Source organism: Gopherus flavomarginatus, chromosome 10 (genome assembly GCF_025201925.1).
Source record: "Gopherus flavomarginatus isolate rGopFla2 chromosome 10, rGopFla2.mat.asm, whole genome shotgun sequence".
In the NCBI taxonomy this organism is placed as follows: Eukaryota; Metazoa; Chordata; order Testudines; family Testudinidae; genus Gopherus; species Gopherus flavomarginatus.
The window spans coordinates 52,976,126-52,991,380 of record NC_066626.1 but is presented as its reverse complement, the minus strand read 5'-3'; the positions used below and the strand labels follow the sequence as shown (position 1 = coordinate 52,991,380).

Sequence of the window (15,255 nt, the reverse complement as noted above, 5' to 3'; positions counted from 1 at the left end):
TTCAGAGTGCTGGACCTGTGCCTTTAATGGTTCTTGCTCTTCTACTGCTCCCATTTTGGTTAACCCTGACATTTCACAGAGAATTCCTCATTTGTGTCTCTCCCCCTCCCCCAATTTCCCTTTTCTGACCCTCTGTTCCGCTGCCTATCTGACAGAGTCTTTGGGTTTCAGAGGCTTTTAATATAGAGCTGCCAGAACAGATTCCTCTGCTGCTCAAAAGCTGGATCTTGCTCTCAAGGCAACCAGTATGACTTCCTCTGGTACCATAATTGGTCCGATTTTGTAATTCACTGCTATGTTGACTATAATACCATCAACACTACAATCCACATACACACACTTTAAATATATGCAGATACAGTTTTATTTTTGTAAATGTTTACAGTCCCAGTATAATTAATTACAGATGCCTTCTGAATTATAACAACAAAAGACATAATTAGAGGAAATAATACAAGCTGGATCTTGCCAACATTTAAGAATGTAACTCTATCAGTGTGTGTAATCCCCTTGATTTAAATAAGAGTATCCATGTTAGTAAAGTAGCATGCAAGATCTGGCCTACATCAGCAATGAATAGTTTAAAAAAGTATTACAATATTACTTTAAACCAGAAACTTCATTTTGGTCACTTTTATCAAAAGTTGGTATTGGCAGACGTGCCAGGTTTTGACTTACCGGTAGTTCACTTTTACTTGGAGAAAATAACTTCTCTGTTTTATAAGGTAAAGTCAACAATAAGCTGTGGTTACCAGCAAAGGCTACAGTGATCTGTGCTAGCCAGCATAGTCAGAGCACTAAGAAAGGGAAATAAAGAATCAGAGCAACAGCAGGAGGTGGGAGAGAAGAAGGGAAAAATATGGCAGAGCAGCAGGAAAGGAGGTGTATTGAGTCAATAGGAAGAGAAGAAGGAGGGTGATATATGGTAACAGAATTGCAAAGTGTTCTTTGTTACTATACATCGTATGTAAATTAGTAATCCAAAAATTATATAAAGCTTTAATTTTTTTGCGAGATCATGGCTCTATTAACAAATCATTTGCATTTCACTCAGTTTATTGCCTGAGCCACTTGATACAATTAAGCATATAAAGTTGTTATATTTAGTTATTGAAGGTAGAATAATTTTCTCTTTATAACCTGGTAATTTACGAGGTTAAAACTACTTGGAAATAAAATGGAAGATTCCTTCATATATATTATAAGGCCAGAAGGGACCATTGTGATCATCTAGTCTGACCTCTTATATGACATTGGTGTTAGGACTTCCCTGAATTATTCCTGTTTGAACTAGAGCATATCTCATAGAAAAACATCTTGATTGTCAAATCTCCAGTGACAAAAAATCTAACACAGCCCTTGATATGTTGTTCCAATGGTTAATTATCCTCTCTTTTAAAATTGTACACTGTATTTCTAATCTAAATGTGTTCCGGTCTTGCTTAAATTTAAATTTTATACATATGAATAACCACATGAGTTCTTACTCGTGGAAGTAAGGCCAAGAGACTACTTATGTGAGTAAGGACTCATCACCTGGGGAAAAGGTTTTCCAGAACAAACCTTAAATAAGTATCATAAACTTGAAATCTAGTCAAATTTTAATAAATGTATTAAAAGTGGTTTCTGATTCTATACCTGCCCTTGAATCCCTCTGCTAATTTTTGTGGTTTTTACCATCACATTTTCCTATTTAAAAAAAAAAACAAAAAAAAAAACCCAAAACATTTTCCCTCCCATCCTCTGTTGCAGAGTAAATAATTTTCACAAACAGAAAGAAAACTGACAAGCTAATGCTCCAAACCTGCCTTTGCACAAGAGGAGTGCTGTGTTCATGCAGAGCCCATTGTAGGACTAAGGCCTGATCACACGTGAAACAGTAAAACTGACTGTATGCAAAATGCTGTCAAATGGACAAAATAAATAAAGTGGAAAAAATCACATTTTGGTCTGCAGTATTTTAACCAATGATTGCTACAATACCTAAGCTTACTGTAACTGAAAGAAAAACAATCTTCCCTAAATTTTGAAATACGTACATTTGAATAATAGACACACAATGCAGCCTACTTCTAGACACACAATGTAGCCTATAAAGCAAGAGGTTAAATTAAATCAGATTAAAAAGTGTCTTTCACAGCACTGGAATGATATTTCTCATCTTTATAGTTACAGCCATAAAATATGACCTTTTTTTTAAAGTGTAAAACTTGGAAGGTTTACGTTTTTTAACCAATGTTGCTGCCTTATACAGGTAGATTAAGATAATCAAAAATGGAAAAAAAAAGTGGCAGTTGTCATCAACATTTTGAAATCTGTGAATTTTTCCAAACTGCTTGAAAATAGATTCCATTTGAAGCTTGATCTGCAGATTGTCTTTGATATTCCAATTCTGCTACCTACCAAATAGCTTTCATAATGACTTGACGTTAAACCTAGAAAGCTTGCATCCTGTTTCCCTTGTTCACTAACAAACAGAATCATGCAAAAGAATAACATGAAGGAGGACATATGACCTGTTTTTGATAAAAGGCAGTTTTAGCTGTTTGTGTTAGTCTTGTGATATATTTTAAATATAAAACAAAGCTTAGAGAAAAATTGAAGGGCTTGTCAGTATTGCCATGCAGTTTGAACTACGGGGCTATGAACAGCATTGTGCACCAAAGTGCGGCACTGTAACTCCCTTGTGTGGATGCTGCTGGTGCAAACTAAAAGATTCCTAGTTCATATTAATATAATCCTCTTCAAACTGTATTACATTAATGTGAAGTACGAACCTTTTCACTCACACTTGCGACATCCACAAGGGACTTTGAGTGTAGCACTTTGGTGTACACTGCTATTCAGGCCATCGTAGTCTGAACTGCAGGGCAGTGTAGAAGTGCCCTGAGAATCTATGCATCATATAATAATAACCCCCACAGGCTTTATTTGAAACTTATAATTACCAGTGTACATTTAGATGTGGTGAAATTTACCCAGCTTCTTAAGAGACACAGTAGTTCCTAATACTGCAGAACTGCCATGGTTACACTGCATGAGACAAGGACAGAGGACGCCATACTCCTTGCATGCAATAGAAATGGGCTCCACAACTGCGTTGTGAAGGGCAGTGTGTGTGTAGTGTTTTAGTGGCAAGCCTAGCTAGTGCGTTTGAGATTATACAGTTGCTAGTTCAGGTGCTGAAATAATAATGACCTGCAAAGTTTAACTTAAATATGCAGATTTGTTTAAACAAGGTTTATTTGAGCTGAGACTTTGAACTTCAGCATTCAGCTCAGAATATTTTTATAGATTTGTTATGAGATTTTTTGAAACACAGTTTATAGGAAAGAAGTTGACAACCATTAACTACAACAACAAACACGACTCTCTACTCTGTGATTATGCAGTTATGCACACTGAGTATGTAGTATAGAGGGAATACTTTAAAATATGTTTTCTACTCACTTTTACACTGCCATAAGCATTGTCAATCAGCTTCCATACACCTGCATTTCGTGGAGCAGTCCATCTACATTTAAATGCAGTAGATTTATGTAATAAGTTTATTATAATAGAAGGCCTATACGTGGCCTTGTGACTCTTTTTGGTCTTCTGGATACATTCTATAGCATGCAGTGGTTTTATAGTACATTTTAACATATATACACCAGTGGCAATAGGTTAAACTTGTAGGAGGGGCAATGTAATACTCTCTGGCTGCACAGATACTCATTAAGGGCCTGAATCTGCTTCCCTGAATCTCAGGGAGTAGTATCTTACATGTGAATAGTCCCATGGACTTGATTGGAACCACTTGCCTGATAGTAGCAGGGCTCTAATTATGGGTACTTTTAGAATTTCCTTTCTGCTGTTTTTATGGCTTTTCAATGAACTCTTGCTGCTTTTCTCTGGGGCCCTCTAGTCAAACATGCACGTTTACACTCTAGCCTGAGCTATGGGAGGAGCTGCCCCTGCATGAATACTTCTTTTGACTGAATGTTCTGTAAAATGAAGGCTGTGAATGAGCTGCAGAATTGGATTAAAGGCACATTTATTTTACTGTGATTTTATTTCCTAACTTTTCAATGTGGCAGTGCCCCAGGTGTCCTGGTGGCAGAACCACCACTGATGTACACCCACTTCTGTAATTTGTGTTAACAGACATTTTGGGGCCAGGTATTTTTCCAAAGCTCATGAGTTAGTGAGCTGTAATTATAGTAAGATGTATATCGTAAATAATTCATGCATGTTCCGTATGTACAACATTGGGTTTCTGCCTGGTTTTCTATAACATAGCTGCATAATGATTTGTTTGGATTTTGTCTCGGATGATTGATAGTGCAAAGTGTTGGCAATGATGTGAATTGCTGTCAGGTTGTCTCGAAAATTGCTGTACTAGCGGTGATTTTTTCTCTTTTTTTTCTGCATGCTTGTCTAGTCTCGGCAGACACCTGAGGGCGAGTTCCTCCCTCTCGATCAACTTGAACTGGATGTAGGTTTTAGCACAGGGGCAGATCAACTTTTTCTTGTTTCCCCACTTACAATCTGCCATGTGATTGATGCCAAAAGCCCCTTCTATGACCTCTCTCAGCGAAGCATGCAAACTGAACAGTTTGAGATTGTCGTCATCCTAGAGGGCATTGTGGAAACAACTGGTGAGTGAAAAAACCAACAACCCAGCAAAACATATGTTTGTATATAGTTTATAATTGTATGCTTTTTCCAAAGGTGAAATAGATTTTTACAATGGCTTTTACTCTATTGTAGTAGAATGTCGTTAATGCATACAAGGTTACTATACACCTATTTTCAGATGAACTACATATTATTTGAGCGATTGTTTTTGAAAATGAAAATGTATGTTTTAATATGCATCTGCATGCCCAAGAGGGTTGGTAAGCTAATAAAATAACAGTAGATATCTGTAGAAATTGATTCAGCTGCTCAGTTGTGCCTATATCAGGCCTTTTGGAATGTAGAAAATAAATGACAATGGATGTAGGTCTGCTCTCATTGCAGTCTTTACTGTAGAATAATGTATTTTATCCTTGCTGCAAGGTACATGCATGATTGTGTTGGAGTTACTAGTGGATAGACTCACCAGTAGGCTTGTGTGCATGCTAATAAGCATAACTTCAATGGGAGAATATTTAGAGATAATACATTTAGGAAAATATTCTATTTACTATTTTTTTCAGTTCATATTTTTGTTTTTAAATATTTTTGTACTACCCAAATGTAATAGGGGAAAATGTTTAAAGAGAAACTTTTGATATTAGATTCCTTCTAAAGGAGAAAAGTGCACTGTGTGCATAAACAAGGGAGTATATTTTATGAAGAATTTATGGCACTAACTGTATTTTTAATCCAAACATACTGTTTTAATTCTGAACATTGTCAGCACTAATGTAATTTGAATACACCTTCTTCGGTTCCAAAAAATACCAGTTTTTTGAGGATGGAATATTGGATAATATAGGGCCATGAGCATGTGGACAAGAGTCAACGTGCACAGGGTTGTGGCAGGATAGAAGCCAGAGGACCTAAGCTCGCAGTCCTTGAATAAATTTAGTACAGCTTCCACTGAAGTCAGTGGGAGCAGAAGTAGCTCCTCTGTCCTTATTCAACTAAAACTCCTGCTAATGTTAGTGAGTGTTTTGCTTGTGTAAAATCTTAAGGACTGACACTCGGAATGTCTATATAAACAGAACTACTATGCATATGCTATTTATTAGAGATTGGTGATATTGGAAAAAAATTCTGCAAATAATCATTGGAATTTGTAAACTTGCTTTGGCTTTGTTTTCACCCCCTTTTTAATTCAATGTTTGTAAATATTCTAGTCTTAAAATGGTCTTCATATTATCAAAAATAAGCTGCTGGGAGTACGATCTTATTCTGAAAACCCTAACTCACATGAATTTGCAGGATCAGGAGCGAGATTATAGAAGTAGTCAAAAGTGAGATAAACATAGTGAAAAATAATATATATGGATAAAGCATGAAAAAAATGAAAGAGCTTAGAGTACAATAGAGAGAATGTGAGCAGAAGATAGAAGAGGAGAAGCTCAGAGAGAAAGCAACCCAATTCTTGAATTAACTAGTTAGAGATGAAGCAGAATTAGACTATTAGAGTTTGAGAATGGAGAAGAAACAGCGGAATGCAGCAGGGAAAGCAGGCTGTGAGAAATTAAATGGGAAAAGGATGGTACTGTAAGAGGAACTAAGAAAGAAAAAAGGGAGGGCCGATTTCATACAAAATACATTTGGCATCAGCACTATGGACAGTTTTTACCATGAATCTGGTCTATAGAGAAGAAAGGATAGAAGAAGTGATACAAATAAAGAACTGAAATAAAAAGGCAGTCTGGTCTAGTTTCTGGTGCCAAACATATTACTTATAGGGATTTACCACATGTTCCTGGATTGAACAATAAACTGTGTTTCCACTAGATTAAGTGAAAATTAGAAAGTTTCTCTCTTGCCTTTTACATTTAAAAAAATAAAATCCTTCTCCAGTTTTTTTCCTTCTTTTCCTTCCTACTATCCCTTCCCACAAATATACTACAAGATAAAAATTAAACAAGTTTTCATTTTTAAAACTGTCCTGTAACATTTTTAAGCATACCAGTTCTGATCTTCTCTAAGGACCAGATTATCACCTACCTGGGAAAAACAGAGTTCCCACTTAGACGGTCTTCTGATTTTTTTTGGGATGAGAGGCAGGATTTGCCAACACACAGACCTGGAAAAAGGCTTACCCCTCTAAATCTCTGGGATACCTGGCAGAAGCCAGGGCTGTGCACATGGACATCCTTTCCTATGCACTAGTTTCTTGTGATTGCACTTGTCTTGTGATTGCTCCTGAATCTTTCCTTGGGAAGGAGGTCAGTTACAGTGGAAGATGCTACCTGTGTAAAGTAACAGTAACTGATTCAGTATTATTTTGCCTGGGTTTCTGGGCTGATGATGCTGTGGAAAGGTTGTCACGCTCTTACCACATGGTTTTCATATAGAGGGGCTTCTGTGATCTCTGAGACCAGAAAACACCACTCAGCCTCTTTCACATGTTGGAGGGCTTCTCCACACCATTTGGGTTCCCCCCACAACACATAGCTTTAAATACTGCACGCTGACTTTTTTACTTATTGGATCCATTTACTGGCATTTTTAATGGTGTGTTAATTATAAGTTTAACTGAGATCATTGGATCGTCTTTCACCAGTGTGAGCTCTTCCTCGCTCCAAGGAAGTTATTGATGTAATATTTCAGTAAGGGGAGTAGACTTGGCAACACACCCTACCGCCTTCATACGGTAAATTGAGGCTAATGAGGAACTCCCTTTCTGCTTTGATTTGGGGACACAATCAGCCCACACATTTGGCCTTAAGAGCATAACTTTAAGGGAAAGGATCCTCTTTTGAAAATATAAAAATTATGTTGCTATGACTTCTGTTCATATAGATGTCACTTCTGCAATGTCATCTAATGGTCACAGTTGAATCATAACAAAGACGCAGGAAACTGTAGTATACAAACTCCTTTGGAAGAGTGACTGTATTTCTTCAACACAGAAATGTACAAAAGCAGTCTTAGGGTAACAATATGGGTTAGGACAAAAGTGACAGATTTCTCTGTCTGCACTAGCAATATGTGTTTTCATGAGGCTTCCCAGCAGATATGGTCTGAAGCAGGAATTTTTCCTTCAAATTTGGACAGCAGGTGCAGCTTGATGTATGTTTACTATAATAAGTGTATCTTAAATTGAAGAGTATCTCCGCTATTCCAGTGGTATTCCTAACTAATATGATGTAAATGATGATGACTATGGTTCCTAAGTGCCCTGCTGCCCAGCTTCCGTTATTGTGAGAGGTTGGGATATCTCCTTGAAGAACCAGGTAAGGGTTGTATAAAAACTACTCCTTTAATTTTAAAATTCAGTAGAGAAACAAGTGGCTAAAACCAAAACAACCTTCCCCGCCCCTTGGGTTTCAACCCTACAAAATACTCCTATCTATGTTAAAAATGATCTGCTAATCTACAGCTCAGACAAGCATTAAGACTCCTGGCCTCACTGAAATCAATAACGAAATTCCCATTGACTTCAGTAGGACAGGATTTCAGCTCAGGCATAACCTACTGCTACAGCTAGGTTTCTGCTTGCTCCTTTGTTATTTTTAGTAGTTGCTTGAGCGCTTCTCTTAGCTGTTCAACTCAGTCCTCTTGATTATGATCTTGAGAGTTGCTGACCAAAGTGGATTGCAGCTATATAGCATCTACCAGGATCAGTCCATACAGAATCGAGGAACAATAATTCCTATTTAGAAGGATTGAAATCTTCCTGCCAAACAACCCCTGGAACCATGAAAAACTACAAACCACAAACAACATAATTGTATATTACAAACATTCCTATAGTAAAATTTATAATCTGTGATGTATTCTGTATATTCTGAATAACAGTTGCAACAAAATGCTACCCAGTTACTAACATACATATCCCCAGAGGCCACATTTAAAGTCAGTGTTCATGTTACTCACCCAGCTTTTGGGTGTGTCTGTATCACTTGGAGCCTCAAAGTGGAAGTAGGACACCAAAGGAAAAAGCAGTTTCCTGTGTCGTTGCCTGCTTTGTTAGTAATGGTTTCATGGTATGAAGAGGAGGATGTACTTCTGTATAAGTTGGTCTTGACACATGTAGCAGTGAATGTATGAGGTGACTTTGGAAAAATGCCATTCCCACTAACACACATGCCTGCTAAATTTTGCTGAATGTAATGTAACAGCAGAAAGGAGGATACAGGTGAAAGGCAGCGGCTCCACTGGCAGCTACATTAGTGGCTGTAATACCACCAGTACTGCAAGAAGACATACCTGCAGGTGGATGGGGTCTGTGAAGAAACAGTCTGCCACTTTTCCTTCACAGAACTCAACCTGGCTAGAGCTTTTTCTGCTCTGGGTTTTGGGCAGCTTTCCTTGCCAGCAGTGTATCATCTGGGGGTTTATTCTAATTGCTTCTTCCCTCATGTAGTGTAGGAGCAATGCCTTAAGGCAAGAAGTGGCCTTCTGACAAACAACACTCTTGGGTGAACTGGTCCCTAAGCCTCAGCCCAATATGCTCACCTACAACAAAGTGACATTTTGTGCCTTGCTGAACAATGATGGCCCTAAGGGAGTATAGGAAGACAAACAGTGCTAGTGTAAGTGGGTATATTGGAATGTCTGAGACAATTCCCTTTATAGTCCCTGTTTAAACATTGCTGTTCTTGGTGCCTTCTGTAGGATCGACAGCCATGGACTTCACTCATTTGTCCACGAAATTCTCTCAGTGACGTGCAGGTTCCCAAAACATGATTCCACTGGAACCCCTCTCAGACTTTCAGAGCCTTCCCTCAATTTAAAGCTCACCAGATTTCTTGATCTGTATCTTGGTGGGTTGTCCTGCTGCTAATGATGCATATCTTTTTGGATGAGAGCTATAAATTGTAGGTATCCCTAAAGTGATACCAGTATCTCTAATAGAAAAGAAAACTACATCCTAGACTGTTACATGCACGTTTGCTGAATCATAATATTCAGAAATATCCTTGTTATTGGAGGAGGATTTGTAATGTTAGAAATAATTCAATTTGTTAACAAATGAATCCTTTTTTGTGGAAAAAATAGCTTTTACATAATTTCTTCACCCTTTGGTCTCGCTCACACTTTCAATATGGATTTCTGTGTTCTCTTGAGAGTACATTATTATTACCTTACATGATCCTTGACTAATAAGCCTAAAGAGTGGATTGGAGCTCTGTATCAAGGATGGCTTTTAGCTATCCTGGCTCTTGTATTATTCCACCTCTAAATACGTACCTTTACTATTAGGGAAAAATCTCAATAATTTCATACAGACTGGGTTGATTGTCTCAGGAATGAGAGAAAATGAATAAGTTTTATATAAATTGTTTCCTAAGGAATTAAATTTGACAGTTTTGGCAAGACAACATTTAAGTTAGGCACAGTAGATTCAAGGAGTAAGAGTAACCACACCACACAGGTTTCTTTGAGTATATACTAATACAGTATTTCAATCTCATTTTCTCATTTAGTAGTAAATATTAGTGAAATAGATTCATTTTACTTATATTTTTGGAAAGAGTATAGTATAAAAACTTGTTTTACTTTAATGTAGTAAAATACATATCAGGGCACCTTCCTGGCTTTTAAACACATACATTATTGTAAATGTTGGCAACTAGGGCTAGAAATTGCTTCTAAATGCTAGCAGGTCTTTCAGAGCAGAAGTGGAGATTTCTCTAGGATTTTATATATTTTGCAACCCTCCTTGCAGAATTTTTCAGGCAAAAGGCTTTTAAAAAACCCCATGTTGTCAGACTATTTGGAATCATCAATAAAATAGTGTTAGTTGCCTCCAATGTACTGCTTAAATGATGCAGGAATACACAATGGAAGTTTTAAAATGTCCTGCTCTTTATGAATATACACACTGAAAAGAGCATCAGGCCAGTGGAATATTAAGCAAATAGCTGGAATGATTCTTGTTGTCTAGAACTGGAACTTCATTTTCTATTATATGCAAAGTAAAGCTTCTTTTCAGCATTTTTCACAAATGTCTTGTGAAATTCAGTGAACAAGTCATTAAGTTTTGTGTTTGAATGAACATGGTTTGCAGATCACACTAGATGGAACTAATGGCAGTATTGGAAAACATCTTGTGATATGCCTTATGTGACCTATCCTAATCAATCTTTGTCAGGCTCGACAGATAGCACAGAACAACTTCAATACTTGTGACTGTTTAGATGGGGAAAAATTGCAATGTGTGTTGATGAAGTTCAGATGAACTTCAGGTGTTTTTGTAAATGATATTGGTGGCAGAATTTGAACCAAAGCATATCCCCCCTCTCTCTTTTTTTCCCCTTTGATGAGAGTTTCAATTTAAACTCTCACAGAGCTCTAGTTCAGAGAGGTTTTGTTTTATTTAGACTGTGGCTCAGTTTAGCTAATTTTTACTTTCACTACTTATCTATCTTTGTCATAAAATGTGTGCTTCGTCTTAATGTGAAGTTTTTGCTGATTGAAACCAAATACTGTCTAACTTTTACAAATGTCTCCTCTCAACAAATACCCTTCAATAAAAATGAAATTTCATGGTGTCCAAGATCTGGTGAATCAAGTTTTTGAAGAGTAGCTTTACATGCTTAATACTTTCACCTGTGCTTTCATAGAAGTCCTTTCTTGGTTGACTAAAGAGTTTATTGCTTATCCAATTTATTGATTAGCCAGTAAACTTTACTGCTGCAGTAAAGAAAGGCGGAAAGTATGCAGTATGCCAAGTTTTCTTGTTAAAAAGAGTACAGAAATCCTAAACTTTTAAAAAATATACATTTGATAGATCAGTAATTTTAATTGGTTAGCATCAACATTTCATTTCAAGTCTGCATTTAGTGTAAGTTCAAAACCTTTATTTTTGATGTTGGTCATATTTCATATATATGATAAGTCTGTGAATTCCATTATAATCTTCAGTGATGATAATATGAGGTGAAGGTTAGTAGTTTAATGTTTCATTTTAAATGTAATGAAGGATGAAACATTTTTACTATGTCAAATGAACACATGAGAAGCAATGATTCATTGATAATCCCTATTGTCCGAATCTGAGCCCCACTGAATTCAATAGCAAAAAGTCTTATTGACTGCAGTGGAATCAGGAATATGCCACATATCTCAAAATGCACATGTAGAAGGGACTGCTTTTTACTACATGTTAATTACCACAGTGATTGCATGATTGAAGATAAGCAAGGGAGTAAAATTTCTTATTCCCTAGGATTTGTCTCTGTTGCTACTCTGTCCAACATTGCGTCCCCCTTTTAAGTTCTCACAATGTGGGAAGTGTTCTTGAAGAACTGCTGCCTTAAAAGTCAGCAAGAGTTTTTCTGAAGGAGTTGCAAGCAAGGGATTGGGATAGTATTTTTTGAAGCTGCATTTAATCTAGGTGTGAGTGTCAGCCACTTAGGAAAGAAGCCCCCCATCCCACAGAACCTATTCCCATGCAATGTGGGATTGAAGGAAGAAAGCAGGGCATGGTCTTAACCATAGAGTACAAACCTTCCCATCCTTCCCTGTCCAAGTTGCAACCTGTCTGATAGCTGATGGAATGATAGGGGGCGTTATCTTTTTGCTGTAATGGGAAAACCATTTATTAAAATGTTGTTGAATTTGTTACCCCATCTATCCTGGCAAATGGTTGGTTCCTTTTTCCTAAGGCGGCATATCCAAAAGTCAAATATAAGACATATGCAACAATGTACTATGCACCTGTTCACATGTTACATAATGCCTTTTTATTATTCTGGTGTTTCTCTCTGTACACAAAGATCTTCTCTGTAGCCATTAAATAAACTATTGTTTGCCTAGAGAACTGCTTTTTTAAAACTTTAAAATCTGACTCTAATTTCAAATTCACAGTATCAAAATATTTTATTTTTAGTTCAGATGCCTCACTCTCTTCAGAGGATCAGCAGAGGGGTGAATTTCAAATGCAATGCATTTATATTTAGAATAGTATAAGGCTTTTCTTCTGTTTTGCATCTACCTTTTTTTATTTCCAGACTGATTTTACATGTCAGCACAGAAGATATGATAACATAGTATATCTGAATTTCAAAACATTAAGCAGACCTGTAACATAGTTAGTTTTCTGAAGCTGCTTTCTTTTTTTATAAAATTGACTTGCAGACAGTCATTACCATGGAGAAGAGATCACTTCAGAAATAATAAAATTATCACATGGGGGAGTTGTGTTTTCCCCTTCAGTTGTGAAGAGCTCACAAACTAATCCTTTGTGGTTCATATTAGACTTTTATTCCAGTGTATTTGTTAATACTAACATGACACAATGAACAGAAAAGGCCTTGCTTAGTGCTTATTGTTTCTATAGCTTGAGTTTAAATGGAAATTCAACCCATCTGCCTAACTCATTCAGATTTCTTTGTGCTGGGAGACTACAGGATTGGCCCCTATGTTCACAGTACTTTTCAAGAGCGTATTGAGATTAAATTTACCATAAAAAAGAACAAAAACTGAGTTCTATAAATAGGTGGTTTATAGGATTAGGCCCATGGAAGACTTCTACCTATTAAAATCATTCCATTTTAATAATCTAATTATAATGAATGAAGTAAAAAAAAATCCTTAGTTGAGAGAGTGTAAATTAGTAAAGCTACTGTGCTGTTTTTAAAGACAAGAATTCTAGTGAACGTTTGAAGAATCTTCATTTCTACTATGTATTCAGCATTCTCTGTCATCTCATTGATACTGATATGCCAGATATTGCATCATAGAAAAATCCAGTATATGAGGTTGAAAGGAAGAACATTATTTCCTTTGGAAAAAAAAAAAGGCAAAACAAAAACCTGTGTGAAGGAAAATATGGAATTCCAATTATATTAAGAAAAATATGAGAGAGTTGGAGTCACGAGAAAAGTATCAGGGGAACAATGTAGCACTCAGGTTTTTTTAACATTGTGTTTTATATTTTGAGACTTTTCCCTTTTTTAATTCTTACAGACATTTATTTGAAAAGATCTTTAAAAATGAAAAGTTTTCCTTTAATACATGGGCTTAAGCAGAGTTGGAAATAAAACTGTTTTAAATGTGAAATTAATGTGCATGACTTTCTTCCTTTTACTTCAGGGTGACACAGTACAAAATGCTCAGTGACAATACTACAACAATATACCCTGTCAACAAATAGGGAGAGCCATCAGAGAACAGCTTTATGATCCAAAAAAATAGAGAATACAAACAAAGCAGAAGACTTCTCACAGTTGCTCTCGGCACAATGCTGTTATAGAAGGCTAGACTAGGTTAGTGTTTGAGAAGAGGTGATGGGAATAGGTGGGAAAGCTGTCCCACTTAAACAGGGAAGGATAGAAAAATTAGAAGAGTTTTCTCCTTTGGGAAGGGAGGCAGGACTCCAATTATGGGGAAGTGGGGTAAAAGAGCATAAAAAGTACAAATATATGTATCTTCTGAACCTCTGTGCAGACCAGTACATATCAGTATACCTTTTCTGTTCTAAAGGCTGTAACCAGAATGGCTGGAACACTGGAAGATGCACAGGGAAGTGGACTTAGATGATCATATTTATGTCTCTCCTATCTGTAATTTTTAAGTTATGAATTATCAGGAGAAAATCCAAGTTGGTGGTCTTTGTGTGGCAGCTCTGTAAATCCACTGCACTCTTCAGCTAATAGCTGAATTATGAATTTACTGTAATTCCTTCCTGTCATGCAGGGAAATATAACCCCTTTGTCAGGTACTTTTCCATCCACCCACTCATCTGTGAGACAGAAGCAAAATAAATTAGGCAGATCTTCCATTTCTTTATTCCCATCTGCTAAAGCCTAGTCTGTCACTTTTTTAAGAGGGTCTATTCCTGTTACCTTCTGTCTAATGTTAATGCATTTGGAAAGTGCTGAACTGTGATCGCCTTTATTGAAAGGACTAATAGACTCTGAGTATGTAATCGTATCTGGCACATCACAATAATATTTGGTGGTTTCATGATGTGACACTTATATTGCAGAGGATGCAATCCTTTTTGTCCTTGAAAAGCTTTTGTGTAATTATTACTCATCTCCCAATTCTGTTCCTTATCTCACATGTTGTTACAGTACATGTTTAAATTGTGGATAAAAGCCTATGCTTAGGAAATGCTTTGGGAACATGAAAAAGTAGATTGCCAACATTTTTGGATTATTCAAAGAAAGCTGCAAAACAATTCCATGTGGCTCTGCCAGCTTCATCAACCCTATCTCAGATGCCTGCTTCTGAGATGTTTGGGGCCAAATTTTGTTGTTACTGCTGTAAATCTGGAGTAGCGCCATTGAAGTTATGGTGTTATTCTAGGTTTACATTGATGTAACTGAATGATTAGTACTGCCTTCATTTTTTCTGTTCTTTCCTTCTGTTTGGTATTTGAAGATCAGCTCAGCATTACTTTGCTTCTCAAAGACTGTGCAAAATTTGAAAAAAAAAAAAAAAAAAAAAAAAAGGAACAGCTAAGGTGCTCAAGAGTGGCCATGACTCGTGAGGGTAATTTCTAATAGTTAAGGACCTGAAAATCATCATTTGATTTATATATATATATATATATATATATATATATATATATTAGTCTCCAAAGTATTAAGATACCCTCATAGACGATGTACAAGTTTTTAAAGTGCCCACAAAGCATTTCTTTTCAAATTT

General features: G+C 36.6%; 1 protein-coding gene across 1 annotated transcript in view; it reads left to right on the top strand.

The window, feature by feature from the left end:
* KCNJ3 (potassium inwardly rectifying channel subfamily J member 3) overlaps positions 1 to 15,255 on the top strand; it is a 204,451-nt gene that overhangs the window by 12,629 nt on the left and 176,567 nt on the right. Inside the window, exon 2 of the mRNA XM_050969283.1 lies at positions 4,424 to 4,640. Coding sequence (XP_050825240.1) covers positions 4,424 to 4,640 — 217 coding nt within the window. The remainder of the gene's footprint in view (positions 1 to 4,423; positions 4,641 to 15,255) is intronic.